General features: G+C 41.9%; 1 protein-coding gene across 5 annotated transcripts in view; it reads left to right on the forward strand.

Annotated features, from left to right (window-relative positions):
- The window catches only part of Mrtfb (myocardin related transcription factor B), a 156,550-nt gene that overhangs the window by 72,945 nt on the left and 59,217 nt on the right, over positions 1–24,388 (forward strand). The window contains exon 1 of one of the 5 annotated variants that reach the window (XM_040730946.1): positions 18,235–18,625. The exons of the other annotated variants lie outside the window; for them this stretch is intronic. Coding sequence (XP_040586880.1) covers positions 18,505–18,625 — 121 coding nt within the window. The 5' untranslated portion in view covers positions 18,235–18,504. Of the gene's footprint in view, positions 1–18,234; positions 18,626–24,388 lie in introns of those variants that run through there. 5 annotated transcript variants of the gene reach the window in all.

Here is a 24,388-nt window from a genome sequence, read left to right on the forward strand (position 1 = left end):
AGGAGGGCCTAGCTCAGTCTCATGGAGACTCCACAGCAATCTATCTACAGTTTGTGAGTGCCCACAAGTTTGGTTCAGTTGTCTCTCTAGATTTCCCCTTCATGATCTTGGCCTCCCTTGCTCATGTATTCCTTCCTCCCTCTGTTCACCTGGATTCCCTGAACTCAGCCTGGTGCTTGGTTGTAGATCTCTACATCTGGTCCCATCAATTAGTGGATGAAGGCTCTATGATGACAGTTGGGGTATTCACCAGTCTGATTACAGGGGAAGGCCAGTCCAGGCACCCCCACCACTATTGCTACGAGTCTTAACTGTGTCCTCCTTGTGGATTCTTGGGAGTTTCCCTAGTGCCAGGTTTCTCCCTAGCCCCATAATGCCCCTCTTTCATCTTCTCCCACTTGGTTGGTCTGTGGGTCTCTCTGTCTCTGTCTCTGTCTCTGTCTCTCTCTCTCTCTCTCTCTCTCTCTCTCTCTCATACTTTGAACAAGGAGATGGAAAAAATAGGGTATCACTATGATCACTTGGTCACACTGCTCAGCCCCTATCTCAGCATAATCCTAACAATGATCAGACTTTCTGTGTTCTGGCCCCCAAAGGCTGTGTCCTAGTTTATCATCAGGCTGTTGGATTAAGGTCCATACCTCAGCTCACAGGACTGTCATCACTCCCTGCATGTGCGTGTATAACTCCATTTCACATGGAGCCAGAGCAGTTGAAAGACAGCAGAGAATATTTGATAACAGGCTGAGTGTACCCAGGCATCCATATCAAAATGCACTAGAGACAGAGATGAACCACCTAGAGTAAGTGAACAGCACCATCAAGGAGCTAGTGAGACCAAGTAGGTCCAGGAAACCTGCTGCTAATGCAGGAAGCCAAATAAGAGCAGAATGAAATTAGAGTCAGCTCTTGATTGACACTTGGAACTGTCCAGTTGTCAGACTAGGATATTACCAAAGGGGTTTCATAACATAGAATTCTTGTTTGTTAACTCACATGTTATGTATGTGGATTTAGTTTTATTTGTAACCTGTTTTGAGACAACATGTCACTATGTAGCCCAGACTGGGCTAGAACTAGACATCCCCTTCCTCACCCTCCCAAGTGCTGACTTTGCAGGTATGGCTACCACTCACAGCAGATCATTTAAATTAAGGGTTAGATGGTGTAATGTGCTAGTGCAGGGTATTTTCAAAAAGAGGTTCCATCTCCATACTGTACCCTTTCAGAAGCTACTGTTCCTTTAGCTCCTTTTTGAGATGCACAGATGGATAAATCCTAGCACTTAGTTTTGACCTTCTTAGTCACTGTGCCACTTACAAAACAACCCACATTTTTATCTCCACTACCTTTAATAATATAGCCAATGGACATCTGCAAACAAGCTGCTGTGTAAAGTTTTCTGTGTGGTGCTGCATTGTGCCAATTCTTCCTCTTTGCTATACAGTAGGTCTAGATCCCATGAGTCCACAGCCAGATACAGCCTGGGATTCTGCACACAGAGAGGTTTTCTTCCCCCAGAGAGACAAAGCATTGAACTTGTGAGATAGGATGTGACTGTTTACATTTCATGTGCCCTTAAACTGAGATACAAGGGGAGTAAACAAGGCACAGAGTGACTATTGGGAAATATAGTTTCATAGATACTCAAAAGTTGCCACCAGGGGTGATGAAGAAGACTACAGAGCAGAAAAGATTGGTTTTAGCTAAAGCTAAAACCATCTTTAAGGTATTGCCTCTTTTTACCTAAAATTGTTGGAAAAGGTAGAGAGGTAGACATATATAAAACTAGAAGAGACTTGAAGATTTTACATAGCAGAACAGTTGTCCTGTCAACCACCAGCCTCTTTAAGCCTCTCTTCTCTGCCTTCTGGTTCAGTTCGGCCAACAGGTATTACAGATGCTATCTTACTCACTTACCAGTTGCAGTGATAAAGCACTATGACGAAGAGAACTTATAGAAGAGTTTTTTTGGGTTCATGGTTCTAGAGGGATACGAGCCCATAAGGCTGAGCAGAGGCATGTCAAGCAACAAGCATGTTTGCAGGAGCACCCATACTGCAACCAAACATGTAGCAGAGAGAGCAGACTGCAAGCAGAGTGGGGCCTTAAGCTCTCAAAGCCCACCCCTGTGACATACTTCCTCCAGCAGAGCCACACCTCCTAAACCTCCCCAAACACCACCCACAGCTGGGGACCAAGTGCTTAAATGCCACCCTAAATGTGAATTCAGACATCCATGCAAGCAAAAGTTCACTGCCACCTGTCCTCATGCTTTTGTGTATCCCCATCCATACTCCTGCCTCAGGATGTGAGTGCGTGAGGAAGAGCGACTTCATAGCTCAGCACCGTTGCAGTTCAGAGCCCAGAGCCATACATGATTTGGTATAGCCTAGTACTTTTAAAGATTCTCCATGAAATGAATCAACAATTTTTAAGAATTCCTCTAGCAAAAAGAAAGAAAGAAAGAAATGTTTCAACAATCATTTGATTCTTTTTAATCTTCAAAGAATTAATTATGTGTGTGTGTGTGTGTGTGTGTTTGCTCATATACCATTTCACTCATGTGGAGGTCAGAGGATAATTTGCAGGAGTTGGAGTTGGTTCTTACTTTCCACCATGTGGGTACTGGGGATTGAACTTAGGTCTGCAGACTTGGTGGCAAGTGCCTTTACCCAATCAGCCCTCTTTACCCACTGGCCTGATTACCTCATTTTCCAGGAAACTGAACAGCCCAAAATAGGTCACCCTCTTCTGCAGTTTATTTTATAATAAACTGTTTGACATTTAACAACTAAAGTAAAAACCTGCTTTTGCTACTTTTATAAATCAACTGTCTTTTCTATGGTAAAGTATACACAAGCATTTTTCACTTGTAATTTTCTACAATAGAGTGGCAGCCTTTTTACATGTTCTTTTAACTCTTAGAGCCGAGACTGTGTATTGGCTTACATCTGTGTGTAAGTTGCAGGCATGCCCACATACACCTGCACACATCTTGTAGGAATAGAGACATTCTCCAGCCTAATTGCTGTTGTTGCCTAAAGTTAATATGAGTGTGATAGATGTGTTTGAGGTGTGCCCCATCCCCACTATCCCCATGCTCCTCAGAAATATGTCTTTTAGTTTTGTATTCTTCAGCTAAGGCCTTACCAAGTATGGCTCCATGTGTTTAGCTGATAGACTTTAATTTCTCCTACTGTAGTGCCATTCTCCCTGCCTTTTGCAACCTGATGCTTTTGGAATATCTGCAGTATTCTGGAGTATTTGCAGAATGGCGCCAGTTCTTATTTGTCTGGTTGGGTTGTTGTGAGAGGTTCAGGTCAGAGTACGACATGGGCGCTCTGTCCTCACTGAGTCACATCAAGAGGTGAAAGACAAGTTGATCCATTATTGAATGAGATTAAACTGTCCTTTATTCTCTGTAATTAATGAGTAGTATGACCTTAAGACACGACTGTTCTATGTCCCAGAGTCTTTCACCCATTGTTTAAATGACAGTTTTCACTTAATCATTATAAAGTCACTTGCAAAAATGATTTCCAGTTCTGACATTCCTTCTGGAACTGGACAGGCACTATGGATTTGTAGGTTCTTTATCCACAAATGTCCCCATTATTTCTCCACATATGTACTGTGTATGTGTAGATGTGTGAGCATGCATGTGTGAGGTCAGAAGACAGCTCTTTGGAATTAGTTCTCTTTTTTCACCCTGTCAGTGCCAGCCTGTCAAACATGGTGGCAAGTGCCTTTATGCGATGAGACATCTCATCGTCATCTTTATGCACAAATTAGTTTCAATTTGAATAATAAAACTCCATTTGTGACTAAATTCTTCTTTTGTGTACTTTTGACCTTTTCCTATTCATCTTTGGATCACTTTTAAATGTTCATTGACCTAATTTTGGGCTTAGCTGTTCCCCTGTAAATCTCTGGTTCCTTTAGTGGGGAATAGTATTTAGGAGCCATAGTGAGCTACTCATGGTCATTATCATCTGGGTGTCATTTATCCCACTCTTTTTTAATAGGTCACAGAGGACATTATTTAGAATTGTGTCTTCAGGCCAAGAATGTCCATACAGGTGTAAAGATGATAAAAGTGCCAGAGTGTTGAGTAACAGCTGAGTCCTAATGTGATCTTATAGGACTTGAGACAGAGAAGCAGTCTGCCAGGGGAGCAGCATAAAGGAATTAGGGATAGACAACACTCAGACCACCTTGACCATTCCAGAGGAACTATAGTTTGAGAGATTTGGAATCTTACAGGTTACAAGTCTGAAAGTGTGCAGTGAGCAGGGTCTGAAAACAGGTCTTTGTGACTCCCAAGTTCAGTGATAAAGCATGCCTCCTTTCTCAGAGCAGACTTATTTTTTTATTGGGATTAAGGTTGATTCTGGGTGAGAATTAAGGGGAACAAAACAAAAAAGCTAACAGTGGTGTTTGGCTTGAGATATTTGCATGTCCTCCCATGTGAAAAAGGCAGATGCATGGTACTCCTGGTTCCCGGAAACAGTTTCCAAAGAATCTTGTGTCCCTGTAGTGAGCTTCCTCTAAGCCAGGAGTGCATCTCACAATAAGGTTTAATTACTTGATATACGACTTGGAAGTCCTGACTGCCCAGAAGGTAAATCTTGTGCTGAGTAGCCTAAAAGCCTTGAGAATGCACTTTAAGGCTGCTCCTCCCTTTGCACCATTTGCGTTGCTCCTCTGCAGCCTGGAGCATCAAGTGATCTTCCTGGTGCACATGTGCGCATTTCCTCCAAAAAAAGGTATTGGGAGAACCAAGAAGAATCCTATCCTTGCTGATCTCAGGTCCTGCGTCTGGTGCTTTCCTTCACTGTTCTGGGCATCCTTCCAAACACACCACTCCTGTCCATAGTGCTTCCATGATTCCAGACTGTCTTTAGCCAAAAACCAAACACCCTACAGAGCTGCAAATGCCATCATGCCTGAATTTCGCACAGCCCTCCAACCTTCCTTCATGCTTTCTTGTACCCAGCCCTCAAGTCTTGTGTAACTACCAACTCTGACTCATAGCAACCAGTCTTGACACTTCCTCCTTTTCATACGTGTTCTGCCCTTCCCATCCCAGCCTTCTCGCCCCTATGCTCTTGTTTGCAAGGTGCTGTCCTCCAACACCCCTGCTTTGTTTTGTCCAACTAGCCACTTAGTGCCAACCTTTGCCTCCATGGCACGCCTGAATTTGTGATCACTTTTCTAGAGCCTCCATGTGGGTACTAGGAATCAAACCCAGGTCCTCTGAAAGAGTAGCCAGTGTTCTTATCTACCAAGTCAAAACTTCAGCTCTGTGTTTTGTTTGTTTGTCTGTATTTACTTTGAGGTGAGTCTTTTGTTACCTGGGCTGGTCTTGAAGTCTTGATTTAAGTGAACCTGTTGCCTCAGCCTCCTGAGTAGTTGGGTCACCCAGGCCTGCTCTAAAACTTTGTTTTGAAATGATTATAGGATGGTTACAGAAATGGTGCAAAGAATCCGTGCTGTTCCATTATCTTGTTCTTTCCATCTGGCTTTTTCTTTGAACCACATGAAAGTAGGTTTCTGATGTGCTGTTTTAGTGCTAGACACTTAGGTATGTGCTTACTAAAAATACAGGTACTGTCTTATGTATCCACAGTGTTAAAATGAGAATGTGACATTGACTCACTACCAGTAACTAACATCAGACACCTCTCAGGTCCCCCAGTTGATTCAGCCATAGCCTTTGTAGAAGAAGAAATAATAATATGCCTTTCTTGTTTTGTGCTCTACTCCAGGGTCACATTCCAGTTCCAGGTCTCCACTTCTCCTTTAAGATGGAACTTTTCTGTAATCTTATTTCTTGTCTTCTGTGACATCTTTGAAGGTATTAGTTATTTTGTGAAATGATCTTTAGTTGGGGCTTGAGTCCTGGCACCCAAGAGGTGACAATTTGATTAGGCTGTATGCTTTGGCAGCTGCCATGCTGGGAAGTTATGTTTCCCATTCATTGGACAGCAAGGTATGGCATGTCATGCCGTCTATTTGCCCAATACAGGTTACCTTTGGATTTAATAGTGGTAATCTTAATATCTTTCTATTTAAGCTTTCATAATAATGTTTGTGGAGAAATATGCTGGCACTATCTGACTGTCTTACAATTGTTGATGGTTCTTGCCTAGAGCAAGAACTGGTCATTAACTACAGAGTGGTGTTTTTATGTTTCGGTCATAGTGTGGTTCACAGTCTGGTTACCAATTGTGGATTTCTATAATGGTCTCTGAACTGTGAGAAAGAAGCTTCTCTGATAAATAGTGAGGACTTTACCTTTATCTGAGGGCATAAAGGTAAATATTTAGAATGCGGTTAAAAATTACAGTAGTTTAGGAAGGTAGCAGCTCCACAGCCTCACCAGTCATGAGTAGTTGGCTATGTTTATAGTACTTGGCATCACTTCCCTCTTGTTGAGCCGGCCTTACATTCGGTTAGACAGTTGTTGGTTACCCCCATGATCTAAGTGCCATTATTGCATCTTTAGGGGTGTTTTACTGTGCTTGTCATTGTCATGGTTTGCAGGTGTCACAGCTGGGTAGAATTATTGATTTTCTCCCTGGGCAGCTTGCTTAGCATCTTCCAGTTCTTAGAGCAGAGGTTTCCAGGTCAAATTCTAGGTTAGATCATATGAGTCCTTAGTTCAAAGTCTGTGACGTCTTTAGCAATAGGGACTTAACTTCAGATTCTGGGAGGCAAAGAACAATGACAGTAGTATGTGTTGTGTTGAAGTCTTGGCCTTACCTGACCAACAACTTGAAAGGAGTTTTCTTCTACCTGTTACTGGGGGAAGCATTATCACTCCCATTGATATAGCTTCATTTAAACTCTGTGTGTGTGTGTGTGTGTGTGTGTGTGTGTGTGTGTGTGTGTGTGTGTGTGTGTGTGTGTTACAAAATGTATTTTAGGTAAGAATAAATTAATTCACATTAGCTTTTTCTAACATTCTCAGTGTTATTTATACCTCCTCTGACCCTCTTCCTCTGTATTGCCCTCCTTTTCTGCTCCCCAGTTAGAGCCCCCCCCCCCGTCATGGAGGGGGGCTACTCCTATGTCCTTTGTAGCATCTGAGTTCTGTACTTCTCTCATCAGAGCTCTTTCTCTCTCTTGACTTTTGACTTTCCTGGTTTCTGTGGTTAGTCCAGGCTATGTATTCACATCTTTCTGTAGTTAGTCCAGGCTCCGTACTCACATGTGTCTGTGGCTAGTCCAGGCTATATACTCACATGTGTCTGTGGTTAGTCCAGGCTCCGTACTCACATGTGTCTGTGGTTAGTCCAGGCTATGTGCTCACATGTGTCTGTGGTTAGTCCAGGCTACGTACTTACATCGGAAGGAAGAAACTGTAGATGAGAGCAAACTTGTGGTGTTTGTCTTTCTAGGTCTGGGTTACTTCACTCAATATAATGCATTCTAGTTCCAACCATTTACTTTCAGACTTCACTTTTTGTTACAGCTGAAGAGAATTCCAATGTGCCTGTGCACTGTGTTTTCATTATTTACTCACCATTTGGAGGACATTTAGCTTGTTTCTGTTTCCTGTTATAAACAGACTAGCAGTCAACACAGATGAGCCAGTATCTGAGGGGTTGGATGTCCAGTTGTTTGGGCTGGTCATTCAGTAGATCTGTTTTTAGCTTTTTGAGAATTCTCCCCACTGATTTCCAGAGTGGCTGGACCAGTTTGCTTCCTACCAGCAATGAGTAAGAGTTCCCTTTTCCCCATATCCTTGCCAACGTTTTTCTTCAGTTGTTTTCTATATCTTAGCCATTCTGACTGGGTAAGATAAGATCTCAAAGTTGTTCTAATTAGCACATCCTTAGCTTCTAAGGATGATGAACACTTTTGAGATATTTGTTACCAATTTTTATTTCTTCTTTTGAGCAATCTCTGTTCAGAGCCATAGTCCAGTTTTTAATTGAGTCACTATATATTCTCTATATTAAACCTCTATCTAATGTATACCTGGAAAAGATTCTTTCACATTCTATGGGCTTCTTCTTCACTTGGTTGATTGTTTCACTAGCTGTACATCTTTTTAGTTTTATAGGATCCCATTTTTGTCTTTTGTTGTCCTTTTATTGTTATTTTTTAATTACATGCATATGTATGTGTCTGAGCATGTGTGTGTGAGTGTGGTGCCTGCTGAGACCAAGAGAGGCTGTCTAACTCCCTGGAACATCAGTTAACGGGTGGTTGAGAACTCTCTGATGTGGGTGCTCGGGATCAAACTGAGGTCCTCTGGGAAGAACAGCAAGCAGTTAAACTGCTAAGCCACCTCTAACCTCAGTGTTTCAGTTTGCTTTTTGTTGCTGTGATAAAACACTAATCAAAACCAACTTTGTGGAGGAAAGTGCTTACTTGGTTTACAGGTTACATTCCATCATCAGGGGAAGCCAAGGCACAAGTTTGATGTAGGTGCTTGAAGCAGATACCATGAAGGCACTGTTTACTGTTGGCTCTTCAGTCAGCTTCCTTACAAAGCCTATGCTCACCTGTCGAGGGTACACCACCTACAGTGGGCTGGACCTGTCCATACCCATCGCTAATCAAGGAAACACCCAACAAGAGTTGCCTACAGACCAGTCTGATGGAGGTGTTTCTTCAGTTGCTATCCAGTCATTCCAGGTTCCTCCAGATTGTGTCAACTTGACAAATACTGATGATTCACGTAGCCAACAAACATCTTTTCTCCTGTTGTTTAATTTTAGAATTCACATAAAGAAGGTTCAGTATTGCTATCCACACAACTGTGAAAGTAAATCAGCATTCACACACATAAGCTTGGTGGTTTATAATTTATATTCTAGTGAAACTACTTTTTAAATATCTGTTAAGTATTTGTTTACATTCTTTTTATTTTCACCCAAAAGTCTACAGCATTGCAGTCTTGCATTGAGAGGGGTTGTGTCTGGCTCTGCCCTCTCTCCGGGGTGTTGGTTTTTGCATTTATTTGTTTTCATTTTCATGTGTGGCTAGCCCACGTCCTTCCTGATGGACATTAGCTCACATTCCAGCCAACAGTGCATGAGAAAATGAGTTCCCATAGACTATGCAGCCAAGTATGCTGAACATCTGTACCATTTGATATTTTGCTATGACTTTGATTTAAGTTTCTCTAATTGTATGAGTAAGCTAATGAGTAAGGCTGAGCATCTTTTCCTGCTTTCTTAACGATTACTTCAAAATACTTGATTTGTGGGGGATAAATGATTTGATCATTTCTCTGGCAGGTTTTTGAACTTTTTTGTTTTTGAAACATTATGAATATTCTTTTTTGGCATACTTAGGAGCTTTTTTTTAATGTGGCCAAAATCTGCATCTTAGATCAAACTTAGAAAACCTTTTCCAGTGTCTAGGACCTAGAAAAACCCTGATCCTCACTCACAGCACCCATATGATTTGATTTTTTTTTCCATTTATATACTTGATCCTCTCAGAGGTTTCTTTTTCTTTTCTTTTTTTTTTTTTTTTTTTGGTTTTTTCAAGACAGGGTTTCTCTGTATTGTTTTGGAGGCTGTCCTAGAACTCACTTGGTAGACCAGGCTGGCCTGGAACTCACAGAGATCCGCCTGCCTCTGACTCCCGAGTGCTGGGATTAAAGGTGTGCGCCACCAATGCCCGGCCTAGAGGTTTCTTTTGTTTGTTTGTTTTTTAAGATTTATTTTCATTGTTTTTAACTATATGTGTGCACACCCATGCACACACACATGAGAAAATGAATGCAGTTGTCCATGTGGACCAGAGGTTTTGAATTCCCCTGGAGCTGGAGTTCCAGGTGTTTGTGAACAGAACTGGGCCCTCTCTGTCGAGCACTCTCCAAATCCAGAGTTGGTTTTGCAGCCCCCCCCCATGACATGAGTTTTACTTTTGTATGTTTTCCTGCCTCTCTTAGGGTAGTATTACTTTTTCCTATATAAACTTAACTGTCAGTTTGTCTGTTTTTATTGAAAAACTATTAAGTATTTTTATTGGGGTCATACTAAATTTGTAGACTGACTAGATCTTTATGATTCTCTGTTGTCTGTGTATGAGGACTGTCTTTCTGTTCAATCCAACTTCTGTGTAGGGAAGAGCCTCACACATTTCTTAGTTTATTAGTAGGAATTTCCCCCTTTTTTTCTGTTCTTGGTACCTAATATGTTTTTGTTGTTGATCTTTGTTTTCCTTGACTTTTTTGAGACAGAGTCATACTACATAATCTAGGCTGGCCTGGAGCTTATGAGACTATCAGGCTCTGGTATTTCTTCCTTATGTTTCTTGAATCTGTCCCACTCCACATGTGTAGGTTTAAGTCTCCTAAGTTTATCTTTTCCATGAAGTTGGGTGAATTTTCAGGCATTAGTTTTACAAATATGTTTTTTCTGCTTCATTGTCTCTCTGCCATCTTTTTATGGCTCCTGTTGCGTAAAAAATAACCCTTTACATTCATTTGTACAAGTGTATGTGTAGGTCACAGGCTTTCCCCGCTGGCTGTGTCAAGCTTGGGCAGCAAGCACCTTTAGCCACATGGAACAGTTTTAAGGTGATCTGGGTGATCTGCTCTGAGGGTCACTCCCCACAGCTTCTGGGTCTGTAGTGCCCTCCTGCCCACCACAGTGCATAAGGCTTCCACTCCTGCTCCGACAAAGCCTCCCTCAGCTCCCTTTAAAGGACTTTTTAACAGATGAGTAAGTATATCCGGTTTGGGTTTGCTCAGTTTTCTAAATAGTAGAAACTATTTCAGGATCATCATATTGCATAAGAGGCTTTTTTCTTTGCCCCTACAAATACCATTATGCGGTTTTTGAAAAACATATTTATTAAAGTACAATTGACATGCAATAAGTTACTCATATTTAAAGTTTCAAGTTGAGGGATTTGGACATGTATACACCCTGTGACACCATCACCACAACCAAGGTAAGATAACCAACACTTTCATCAGCCTAGAATTTTCCTCCTACGACTGTACAATTAACTCAGTCTTCTTCCCAGGCAACCAATGATCTGATTTTTGTCCCTGTTAATTAATTTATATTTTCTAGAATATTATAGAAACAAAATCATGTTTGTTTCATATATTGGGGGTTGTTTCTTTCAGTGAACATGGTTATTTTGTTTCATATTGCTGGGTATAATTTTTTATTGCCAAGTTATATTCCCTTGTATGGATATTTCAAAATTTGTTTATATACTTATAGATAAATGACTTTGCATTTTTGATTCTTATAAATACAGCTGCCATGAAGGTTCTATTAGGAAACTTTTCTTCAAAAGCGAAGTGTAAGGGCTGGAGAGATGACTCTTGCAGAGGATACTGGTTAAGTTCCCAGGACCCATGTCAAGCAGCTCTCATCTTATAACTGCAGTTCTAGTGGGTTTGATGACTCTGCTGGTTGTCATAAACACTGCACTCCAGTATACATACAGAGATTCACACACATGCACATCGTTAAAAATAAAATGAATCTTGTTTTAATAAGCTGAATGTATGCCTTTTATGTAACCATACCTTATGCAAAAGAAATGACTATAAACGTTTATACAAAGAGGCACAGAGAAGCATAGGTCAGAAGTACAGTGAGTTAGCAATCAAATTTTGTGAGGAGGCAAGAGAGCTGTAGTCCTAAGCAAGGGACCTGAATTTTTCCTGGCAAAATCTCTCCTGGGGGGGGTAGGGTGTGGAAGGGGGCTGTGGATGTCAAGGAGGAGAGCGCCTATCTAAAGACTGAGAGGCCCCAGTTTCTCACTAGAAAGATGAGGGGTACTAGGGCAGTGTGATTTGAGAGCAGTAAGGTGCTGAGACCTGGTGTTGCTGATTGCAAACAGCATGGGTAAGAGAGGGCACACTGCTGTAAGGGCCAGCATGACTCTTCTGGGGTCTCAGCCTTTGTCGTGACTCCTGAGATGCTACACAAGGGCAGTGTGTCACTCACTAGGATGATACTGCACAGAACATGCCTTGGGTTATGAACCACTCCCTTGCAGAGTCACATGGTAGAATAATGCTTGCAAGCTTAAGTGAGACAGATCTTTAGGAACACCTAGTAGGTGATTTCATTCTTACTGGTGTGACACTGTTTAATATATAACCACGAGTGATGGGTAAACTGTGTTTAGTGGCACTTACATTGATACACAACAGAAAGTCCTTTTTGCTGATCCTGAAACCCACAGCATGAGTGAGGACAAAGCCCAGCTCACCTGCCTTGAAGCTTCCTGCTGGGCCAGCTCACATGAAAGTGTCTATAGGTGTGACGTTTTCTGTACTGTCTTCCCTTGCTTAGTTACAAAATAGCTGTCCAGATCACTACAGAGAAATTTTTTCTAGGTTTGAGAAATGAAGACATGATTAAAAAAATTATGAAGAGGCTGGATCAATAGCTCCATGGTTAAGAGTACTGGCTGCTCTTTTAGAGGACCCACCCAGGTTCAACAACTAGCACTCTGTCTGTAACTCCAGACAGGGGGATCCAGTGCCCTCTTCTGACCTCTTTGGATACCTGTACACACACACACACACACACACACACACACACACACACAATTAAAAATAAAATAAATCTTAAAAAAAGACTTCTCTGCAGCTGAAAATAAGTATATGAAGTCTGAGTACAAAATACCACACTTCACATGTATATCCAAGGCACATGTTTGTTTTCAAGTTATATAACCTCACGTTGTTACATAATCATGAACCATGACTAGGAAAGAACTGTGATGGAGCATTGGGCTGAAGAGGGTAACGCCACTGTCAGGCTTTGTTACTATGCAAGCAGGCACTCAGCATCACTGATCGTAATGTGATAACTAGCCACCCCATCTTTGCAGGGATTTGGTCCACTTTGCCTTCCTATAATCCCTTACATTTTTCCTGACATTTCAAAATTGTCGTTTCATTCTCCCATCTGTTTATGGCTATGGATATTTTCTGAGAGCTCAGAGGACTGGCTGGAAGAAAATCCAAGAAGAGCTCTTGGTTATGACTCCTCCAGCCAGTTGTCTGTGTTTATGTAACTGTAAAGGTTAGGAACAATGAAAGTATTTGAATAGCTTCTTTGAGCATTACCAAGTGTATTGTCATCTCATAATTACCCATACTGTGACTTGAAGCAAGAGGTAACATGGCATTGTTCACATGGAGTCAATGTTGCCATGGTGCAAAGCTGCTGTAAGGAGAGAGATGAGACCTGAGAATGAATTGTGGCAGAATACTTGGCCATGTGCTATTCTTCACCCTGCTCTACCAGTCTGAACAGGTTTTTTGTTTTGTTTTGTTTTTTGTTTTTTGATGTTTTTAGTTTTGTTTTTAGAATAGGTTTCACTCTATAGCCCAGGCTGGACTGAAACTCACTGCAATCCCCCTGTTTGAATTTTCCAAGCACTGAGGTTACAGGAATGCACTATCCTTGACAAAAATACATTGTTTAATTGATAAGGATAAAGACCTTTTAAGATAATATTTCCATGATAGCACTATTTAATTTTAATTTCCTTAAAAAATTTTCAAACTCACCATTGAAGTTAACCTATCTATTTAGTAATTATTTCAGAGTAGTGTTTGTAGTGCTAAAAAGGAAACAAATAAGGACCCAAAGTAAAATTGTTGTAGAAACGCGGGTGCCCTTAGAAGAAAACTTGAAGTGTGTCCTCCACTAAATGTTTCTTCTGTGAATGCGTCTAGCCAAGTGCAGGAAACCACCAAGTTCACCTCTTTCCAGAGAGTAGCAGCTGAGGATCTGTGGCAAAGTAGCACACTGTGGAGGTGACAGGAAGGCCACGTTCTCGCCATCTCCAAGTCAGAATCCCAGCAGCCTCTGTGTTGTTGCTTTTAAAAGATTTGCATCAGTGGGACAAGCACATTCCCTGTTCTTGCTGGGTATGGCATCATCCCAGAAGGGATCTTTTCATCGTAGTTTTGAGAGCCTCCATTGGCTCTGCCAGGTTTCTGTGTGGGTCCCTTGAGCCATGTTTGTTTGCAATTGATCCCTGAAGCCTTTCTTGAAACATTGCTACTCTAAGCCACACAGTTTTTCTCACGCTTATTAAATATCTGTGCTTGGTGCTGGGGAAATGGACTTGATTTATGGCAGTCTCTCTCAGGGCTAAAGTGCTCGTTTGAGCATACATACATACAAACACCAGCAAGGCAATTTTATCTTAAATACAAGTGACTTGATTCGCATAGTGTATCATTTGAAGTTAAATGTCACTTGTGACATTAGAACCAAATGACAATGAAGGTGTGCAATGCATGGGGCAAGAAGAGCACATCCTCTGCAAAGCAGTTCCTGCGACACTGCAGATTCTCCTGCTGAAGTCATGCCAGGCGCTCTCTCCTCTCTACTCAGCCCAAAGAGTGGTGTGAGGTCCCAGCAAGGCATCTGCCCTGAGACACTGGGAGAGGTGTGTCAGGATGAGATAACCCCTGTGCCAGGCAAGGTTGCAGCACTGGCTGTGACAGCGATGGGTTTAGAGATGCTGGAGGGCAGATTTCACTCTTGGAAAAGGGAGTTATGAATGTGGAGATGAGAAAATGCTTGAACCTGAGGAGTTGGGCTGGAAATTAGAAGTGTTGGGGTGAATTTGTGTTCTTTTGCTGTTGTAAATAAATACAGATGTCTATATCTAAATACAGATATATTTTATATCGTAAACATATAGAGATGTAAATGTGTATATGCGCTAAATGTAAGCACATATAGCACATCTTAGCTCTGTGCACAGAGAACACCTGGAAGACTGACCATACCAAACATTCAGACCCTAGTTGTTCCTGAACAGGGCAGAAGTACAAGGTAGACCTGAAACTTCTTGTCAGAGGATAATGCCAAACTGCAAGTCCTGGTGAAATAGAGACTGTTCTATCACCAAATAAATGGCAGTCATAGGTGTAAGCCCTTGACCAAAGCAGGAAGCCACGAGACTGTGCTATAAATGGGTAATATATGCCAGCTCTTCATTTTCTTACAGTTGGATATACCTCTACTATAGATGATCCCCAATTTATGGTTCTGCTTATGAGTTTCCAGCTGTATAGGGGTATAAAAGCAACACATACAGAGTAGAAAGCATGCTTTGAATTTTTATCTTTTCCTGAGCTATATAGTCTTATACAGCAATACTTGTGCAAAGTTAGGTAGTAGCCAAACACTGCCACTCGTGGTTAGCCTCAGGATCACCAGGAGAAAATGGGTATGACATAGTGTTGTGCTACTGTGGTGTTCTGCAGGTTGGGGTATTGTTTAATGCACTTTGAACTTCACAGTACTTTTATTTATAACTAATTATCAGGACATAAATTGTAACCATAGGTAGAATGATCATCTTCCTGCCAAACTTCATCACCCCAGTCTTTTCGGGGGACACAGTTCCCAGACCCAAACCTGAAGTTCAGTGAAAGAACAATCAAGAAAGACTGAGAAACTGTACCAGATTGATGGCTCTGGATCCTTTTGCTGTTTGGACAATTTGGAACTTGTTTGGGGTTTGTGGATTGATGGTAGTGGCTTATCAACCTTGATTTCTCAGGACTGACTTTTATGCTGTGGCTCTGTAAAAAGATGCCCTTGTGTATAGGAACATGCACACTAGCATTCTTAAAGAGATATTGTATCGGAATTTCTTAGAGAGCTTGAGGAAAATGCTCTGTGAATTTGAAACTATTTCAAATGATTTGAGAATTAGCAAAAAACAAGTGGAGTTTTTGTTGTTGTTGTTGTTGGTGGTGGTGGTGGTTTTGAGGTTTTTTTGTTTGTTTTTGATACATCCATTACTAGAGCAATTATTTCCTTTCAAAACTACAAAGCTTAGACTTTAACATAGCCCTGCAGTGGACAGTGCTGCATGGTTGCAATGTAGATACTTGCACAGAGCAATAATACGCCTACAGAGGGTCCTTTAGAGAGCCTTTCACACAGTATCTTGAGTTTTAAAGTAGTGAGTACAGCCTGAAATACACTCCTGTTTTTGAGCCTACAGAGTAAAACATTTGAGCAGCACCCTAGAAAAATACATACCCGGCAATTGTTTTCACAGTTCTTTTTGCAAATACTATAGACTTTATAGCCCTTGAGCTAAGCTTATTGGGTGGGAATCTTGGCCTCCACTTGTGAGCTATGCTAGCTCTAACAAAGTATTTGATTTTCATAGGACTCAGTTTTCCCGTCTGTAAATTGGATTGGCTATACTGAATTCACAAGTCTACCAACAAATAAATCATTTAGACTCAGCATATACTAGGCATTAAATAAAGTGTTGCTGCTTCATAAAAAGTTAAAACACTTTTATAAATCAGTATAGTGTGATCTCTCACCAAAAGCAGAGAGGATGACTTCTGCTCTTAAAGCTGTCTCTAGCTAAAACCTAAAAATAGGGACTATTCTAGAAGAAAACAAGAAGAACTTTGGCTTTGAAGAACTGCAAATGTGGTTCAATTCCAAGCCTGCTTATGACCTTGGTCTTGATCTGTCAATGTCTATGATATTCCAGTCACCATAGAGGTCAGCAGAATTGCTGGGAGAGCATGAAATTGTATGTGCAAAACAATGGATGAAGGACCCAACTGAACAACAGTAAACCCTTGTTACTCATTTGGAAGGACAGGAATGTTTTTTCTGGAGAATGGGTGCAGGGACAGGGGACATAGCAAAAGGTTTGCTTGAGGGCATATGAGCCGTGTGATAGACACCTCCGTGTGTTCTGAGGTTTAGACTGCCCTGGGCGGCTTCTGTTGAGCCTCAGAAGGAATCTCAGTTGACAAGAGGCATGTCATGTGTTGTGTAATCCTGTTCTCCAGAAATGCAGGAGAAGGGTAGATGGCAGTCTTTTGGATAGTGTGCATTGAGTGCATGCTAGCCTTGGAACCAGGGTGCCTCATCCAGACCCTTCTGTGTCAGCAGGGAAATATGCTTCTGGGTACAAGATGTAAACCTTTCTTAGTCCACAACGACCATGCTGTGGGTGTAACTAAAATATATCTGCATTTTTTCTTAAACAGAAATTTAGAGGCTTTTTTGTTCATCTTCCATTAGTGGTACCTGCCTTGTCAGCAGGGACAGTGTTGTTAGCCATTTTCTCATGGCTTCTTCCAGGTTAGTCCCTTCCCTTGGTTGTGCACAAGTTAAAAGCTCAGGCAACAAGACACCTTGTGGATTACAACTCTTGGGCCATAGCCCTTCATTGACGGGCATTATGGGAGCTCTATGCGAAGGCACATAGTTTGAACTCTTAAAATGAGAGTATTGTGTCTGCCAGTATGTATTTGGTTTATATAGAAGAAGACTTGTTTCTGTGTTGCCTGGAATTTCCGTCCATAGACATTTCCTGCCAGAGTGCCCCTTGAATGCATGAGCAGCAGCCTGTGCCTTGCAGGAAAGGTGTTCCTGTTGTGAAATAAAACCAGCCCATCACTGGTTGAGTCTGTTAAGAAGTATATGATCTCTAGCCGGGCGGTGGTGGCACACGCCTTTAATCCCAGCACTCGGGAGGCAGAGGCAGGAGGATTGCTGTGAGTTCAAGGCCAGGCTGGACCGACAGCCTCCAAAACAATACAGAGAAACTCTGTCTCATAAAAACCAAAAAAAAAAAAAAAAGAAGAAGTATACGATCTCTCCGTGGCATTGCTTTGTACTTGGGAGGTCCCTTCTCCTTAAAAACAAACAAACAAGCAAACAAAAAGACCAGTGATTTTAGCTCTCTCAGCTGACTAGTGGCACAAGGGCAAACTGCTGCTCTGCTGGGTTCTGAATGACCAGGGAAGCTGCTGCTTTGGAGTACATTCCTGGCTAGGAAGCCTTGGCTCTGCCAGGGATAGCCCTGTACAGCACACGGCTCCCACAAAGGAGCCTGGGAGTGAAGGGACGCTTCCACCCAGATGTGCTGGTAACGTGTTTATTCATTGTGATGTCTCTGCTGAAATAAACCTCTTCCTTTGGGTGCTCTCGCCTGTCGTTTGTATAGCTAGAGAATTTCATGAGTAATGCATGTACTTGTCTGGCCAGTTTAAAGTATTCCACAGCCCAAGGCTTTGCTTATAGAGAGCCTAGAAAAGCCTGCAGACAGCGTTTCATCTTCCTGTTATCAGCGGAGGTTTCTCTTTAACAGCTAGAGGTTTTATTTTTAACTGCTTGACTCAGTGCTCGTCAGATGATTGGGACCATCTAGCTGCAGATCGAGCAGCCAGTGTGGGGGAAGTTGGAATGGTGAAGGGAAAGGGGATGGCTGGGAAAGGGGGTGGGATCTTAAGAGTCGTGCCTCGCAGGCTCTGCCTCCTCCCAATGTGGAAGAGAGTTAAGGGCTCCCACCCACTGGAGTGTGTCTGCAGGTCAAGCTGGGAACTCCAGGAGAATGGCTGCCTTCTGCCACTTAGAGACGTGATTGCCCTATGGTTAGTGTGCTGTGAGGAGGGAGCGGGACCAGAGTACTGTGGGCTTTCTGCTGTCTTGCAAATCGAGCTTCTCTCCCGCTGGATGCTGCAGTCTCCAGAAGCCTCTCACCATGATCGATAGCTCCAAGAAGCAGCAACAGGGCTTCCCCGAGATTTTAACTGCTGAGGATTTTGAGCCTTTCAAAGAAAAGGAATGCCTTGAGGGGAGCAACCAGAAAAGTCTCAAGGAAGGTCAGTCTGTCTCTGGACAGGGGCATGATGGCCATGCTCCTGTTCCTGTCTTGCCGGCCAGCATGTCTGTCTGCTTACCATCCATGTGTCTGCTCTCTGTTCACTGTAACCCTTACACTGTTCAGGTTCTATGTGGTGACAGCTGCTTCCAAAGAGCCAGTGCGGTTTTCAATAATTGGCACTAATAAGAGCTCTTAGGAAGCCGGTCCTTGTTTCAGTTAAATTTGTCCAGCGTTGTTTGTACATTTCCCCCAGTTTGGTTCTCCCCCCCCCCATATCCTGTGGTTTTTGGAGAGGCCATTTCCTTTTTATTATTTATCAGAACACTGCTTCGTTTGTGTTTACAATCACCTAATTCCAGGAAAATTAATTATTACCAATTAACATGTTGACTGTTGTTGTTCAGCAGCAGGAAGGTAGCTGGTTCTTTCTTACTTGAGTCCTGAAATGATGAGTCAACTATGTGTGCATTATAAGCAATCTTATTTTAAAAGCTCTTTGCATAGGTTTTTTTTTTTTAAGCAAGGAAAAAGCTTGAGTGTGCTGACTGTCAGTTGTAATTGACAGTGTGTCCTGCACTGAGAAAATGGACAGGGATCTGGGAAGTGCTGCTTCTGTGTGCCCAGCACTCACTTTTCTCTGTTAAGGCTGAGGGCAGGGCTGTGGCTGAGGAAGCCCAGAGTCTGAAGAGAGCAAGATCTCCTCCATTTGAAACCTGCCTGTCCCTGATCCCGATGCTCACTCAGCTGGTTTTCTGATCCTCTCTGGTAGGCTTTTCCCTGTCCATGCTCTCAGCTCTGTGCAGACCCGCCTGTCCTCTTCAGTTCGGTTCCAGCCTACAAGAGACCTCGCTGCCCTATGTAGCACTGGGAGCTGCTTCTATCTTTTTCTCTCAGATATTTAAGAGTGTGAAAATGTGATGATGAAATGCTATTGATTACAAAAGATGCTAAGAAACAATTCTTGGTCTTGCCAGAGTTGAACTGCCCTTGGGAATGGGTAGAGAAACACCTAGGTCACAGCAGATAACACACAGGGAAATATAAGTAACTGTTGCTGAGAACTGAACAGTGGGTACACTCTGCATGACATGTGCTACTGTAGATTGTCTAAAAAAAATCAGTGCCAATTGAGATTTTAGGATACATGGAGACTCATGGAGGGGTGTGGGAGGCTTAAAGTTTTAAATCATGCATGATAAACAGTTTATGAATTTGCTTTGCATCATTTAAGTCAAGATGTTTATATGTCAGTTCCTTTTAATGTCATGTATTTAAAAAAAAAACTGTGTGCTTGTAAGATCAGGCAAATTAAGTGAAATAGGAGAAATAAAAAGATACCAGAACTGTTGAATGTGATGTAAAGGACTTAGGAAGCAAGGGTCAAAAATGTGAAGACTAGCACATAAGAGTCCCAGGTTCAATTCCCAACACTGTGCATACAGATATACCTGCATACATGTGTACATGGTAGAAGATCACAGCTGACTGATTGCATAATCAGTCTGGGAGCTGTGCAGTGCAGTATTAAAAGAACAAGGATGGGCAGTGAAGTGACCGGTCTTTAGGTTCAAAGCCAAGTGCAGCACTGCTTTTGTGACCCTGGATGCATGCATTGCTCTGCAGTTTAATTCCCTCATCTGTACAATGAAGAGGAACAGTAGGCACGTCCTTCTATGCACGTGGGAGGCTGGGTGCAGTATCAGTCTCACATTTGCTCTCTTACCCATTTGTAAACCTTTTGTTAGTGTTTGCTTATGTGCAAAAGTTAAAGAGCCAACATACACTTTTCTCATAAATAAGTGCCCTGTATGTTCATAAATGTAAATTCACAAAGAGGTGGGGAAGAGAAACTCGTGTTTTAAGAGATTCCACAGAAATGACTGGTAGTGAAATTCATATCTCACTGGAATTGCATGGAACTGGTTTTTGACATGTTTGCTTAATGTGTCATGTTTTTCAGTAATACAAAATGATAGTAAAATGATATAGCCAAATATCAAATCAAGGGTGGTCTACTTCCTCAGACTTGGATTTAGTCAAAACAGAAAAATGATTTTTTTGAAAACTCCTTTATTTGGGTCATATGAAAGCAATTTGTTGATATGAAGATGTGACCTGTGAAATTCAGTGGCCCCAGTACCAACTGCAGGTACGTAAGAAGGTGAGAGTAGTATATTGGCTGAGCTTAACCTGGCAGCCAGGCCGTGTCCTCTTGTACATCAGTTGCAATGTTTCATGAGAGAGAGTTACTCAGATGTCTTAGACTGCCTTCAAGTCTAAGTGGATCCAGTGCTGTTTTGACAAAAGATATAAATCTATAAATGACTAATAATAATGCCTAATAGTTTGTCTTTGTGTGTTAAGAGGCGCTTATTAAAGATATTTATAATATTCAGATCGACACTGTTGGATTTTTCTACTACTTGCTAAGAAAGTTGCATTTGTTTCATTGAAGATCAACCTATAGAATTTTTTAAGCATCTACATTATAAAATCATAAGTGTCTAGGCAATGAATGGTTCATCTGATTCTAGTCACAGAGACACCAGCTTGGTCCCTCTGATGTTGCTGACTTGAGTCTGCTTTAAGGGCTGGAAGCTACTCTGCCTCTCAAGTGATAGTTTGCTTGCTTGTTTGCTTGATTACTTGCCTATATTGAAGTATTTTCCAGTCCTAAAACTGTTGACAGTGCTGATTGGCTAAAATTAATTTAAGACTACAGGGGGTATGGTTCAGATTTTGTAAGCAAATAATCAAGGGTTTAAGGATTTTTGTTTGTATGCTTGTTTATATGGGGAAAGCAATTTGGCTCAGTGGGTAAAGGTACTCACCACTGAGACTGACCACATGAGTTCAATCCCTGGGACCCATGTGGTAGAAGAGAACTGACTCCCACAAGCTGTTTTCTGACATCTACGCTCATGCCATCACAGACATGCACATACAACTTTATAGAATTTTTGCAATACATCTACATATTTTGTAATGTGCAAAATAGTTAAAGCTGAACCTCCATCTCATCCAGGGTCTTGTGCATGCTTAGTAAGTGTTCTACCAGTGAATCACATCACCAGCCCAAGTAAAAGGTTCACCATTGGTAGTTGCTGTAGATACCAGGAATTGAACAGCAGAATATGCTACCACACTCTGCTAATGCTTATCGTGTGCAAACATTTTGGTAATTCCTAGTCAGTGTGTGTAGGTAGAGAATTTTGTTTCTTTCTACTATGAGTGAGAAGTAGCAGTCATCGTGAATTCCCTGAGCAGTGTCAACGTAAAGCATTCCTCATTCCAGTGCCCTCTGTGAAAGCAGCAGTGGAGACTCTCACCTTCTACCTCATCTACAAGAGCTTTGAACATTTTCTAATGATGCTTAGAACACATGCGCTTTAATTTAGCTTATAGTTCTACAACATGACAGCAGAAGAATTGCTCATGTGAATTCCAGGAACAGTCAATAAGTTGGAGTTGTTTAATTCAGACAAGTCTTCTAATGAGTTCTCATTAAAATGAGCGATAGAGTGTATTTATCAAAGGCAAAGTGGTGGTACTTACTGTAAAAAGAAATAAGTAGAATTGGAGATGAAGAGCTCTTTGCTGTTGAAAATAAAGGGCCCAAGAAAGAAAGCTGGATCGTGTATTTGACGGAAAGTGTCCCCTGCATCTCACCTGGCAGGCAGCTGTCCCCTGGCAGTGACCAAGTGTCTTGTCCCTTTCACTGAACTCAGCCTTTGTACTGGGGTGGGGAGGAGTTTCAGATCTGAGGGAACTGCTGGGTGAAGTGTGAGTCTGTGGCCGTTTGCTGAGGCAGCATGTGATGCCAGACTGGAACACTAGATTTGTTTAAGGAGAGAGAGAATATTTGTCTGAGATATCCTAGGGAATCCAACCCAGAGAGAGAATAAGCAAAAATAAACAACTTTGCCAAAGCACACAGCTTTTATGTGGCAGAAATGAACTCATGAAATTTTACCTGTGTTTATCTGTCAGCTAATTCAGTAGCTCACACTTACAGTCCCAGCTGCTCCAGGGCTGAGGCAGAAGAATCATATAAGTCCAAGGTTTCAAGACCAACCTGGACAGTATGGCGACACTACTTTGTCATAAAGGGGCTGAGGATTAATTATTTTTTTAAGACACTCATGGGGTACAGTCACAGAAAACTGCCAAGACCGCATGCCCTGAACCTCCTGTTCCACAGCTGTATAGGCCACAGTCTCTTAACATGTAGTTCCTTACCCTTTCCTAAAGAAAGCTATTCACACCAGGCATGGCGCCAGCCCAAAAATCTTAGCACTCAGGTAGCTGAAGCAGGAGGATCCACAAGCCTGGACTCAGTGAGGCTCTGTCTCAAAAAAAAAAAAAAAAAAAGTCGTTTTAATAGCTGAAAATACTTGATCATCTCCTGCATACTCCCAGTAACTTACTGGAGTCATTGGCATTTCACCAGAGACCACTGTGTTGAACATCAGTTCTGATGTCACGATTAAGCCATAATGGTCCTCCGAGATACACTCATGTTTTCAACATAACCCCAAGTCCTGCATCTCACAGAAATATTATTACACAACAGCCATTTATTCCCCTTTTTGCACAGTGTGGGAACTGAATATAGGACCTGTCTGTGCTAAACAAGCATTCTAGGGCTGGGGCTGTATCCCCAGCCCAGCAACAGATATTTAGAGTATTGTGCCCCCCACCCTACCGTAAACAGAGTATGTTTTGAACTGTTACCTTCAGATATAAAGTATACATTCAGACTCAGCCCAGTGTCTGGAAGGCACTACAGGGGGTGTGAGGACAAACACCAATCACCAAGGCCTGCTGTTGCAGACAGAGTGTAATCAACACTTTCCCTTGCTGGCCCTCCCCCTCTGATCTGCTTCACTTGATAGACATCTTTAATGTGGACAGCCAGATACACAATGGATTTCTAATGCTCTTGAGCCCTACATGATGACAAAAACAGACAAGATGCTGCTACAGAGCCCATACATCATGTAGCGAAAGGACATGAGTTTTACAATACCTGCTTTGATTTCTCTGGGAATTTTTACTTCTTTGTTTACTGCCTCCATTCTACCAATTGAAAGTACCATACATGTAAGTTAATGAGTTAATTAATGTTTACTAAGTAAGTTTGAAAAGATGTAATTTCATATTCAAGTGATTTAACATATGAATAAAGAAAAATCTCTTTCTCAGACGTGATTTGCTATTTTTAAATGGGTATATGCTACTTTTGAGATGAAATTATATAGTCTACTTTTTATTGAAAAATCATGGTTTTGGTTTTGGTTTTTTGAGACAGGTTCCTCTGTGTAGCCCTAGCTGTCCTGGAACTCACGCTGGAGACCAGACTGGCCCAAACTGACAAAGATTCACCTGCCTCTTCCTCTGCCTCCCAAGTGCTGAGATTAAATGTGTGCACCACCACAATCCAGCTGAAAATCGTTATTTAACAGAAAGGGAGTGCCTTCCACATAGGACCATGGTAAATGTCTTAAGCCTCCATAAGCCACAACATTCTAAAAGCTTGTGTAGCCTAAAAATTAGGAAATTGAGATGACATTATAAAAGTCCATACACACACACACACACACACACACACACACACACACACACACACACACACACACACACGCAAAGACAGCAGAAGAAAACTACATGTGCTTTGGTCCAAATGAGCCAGCCTGGGGACCCAGCCCCTTCTCAGATGCATACAGTCACCTCCTACAGATGTCCTCCCCAGGCGTCTTAT

This window comes from Mesocricetus auratus, unplaced genomic scaffold, assembly GCF_017639785.1.
Source record: "Mesocricetus auratus isolate SY011 unplaced genomic scaffold, BCM_Maur_2.0 Super-Scaffold_100024, whole genome shotgun sequence".
NCBI lineage: Eukaryota > Metazoa > Chordata > Mammalia > Rodentia > Cricetidae > Mesocricetus > Mesocricetus auratus.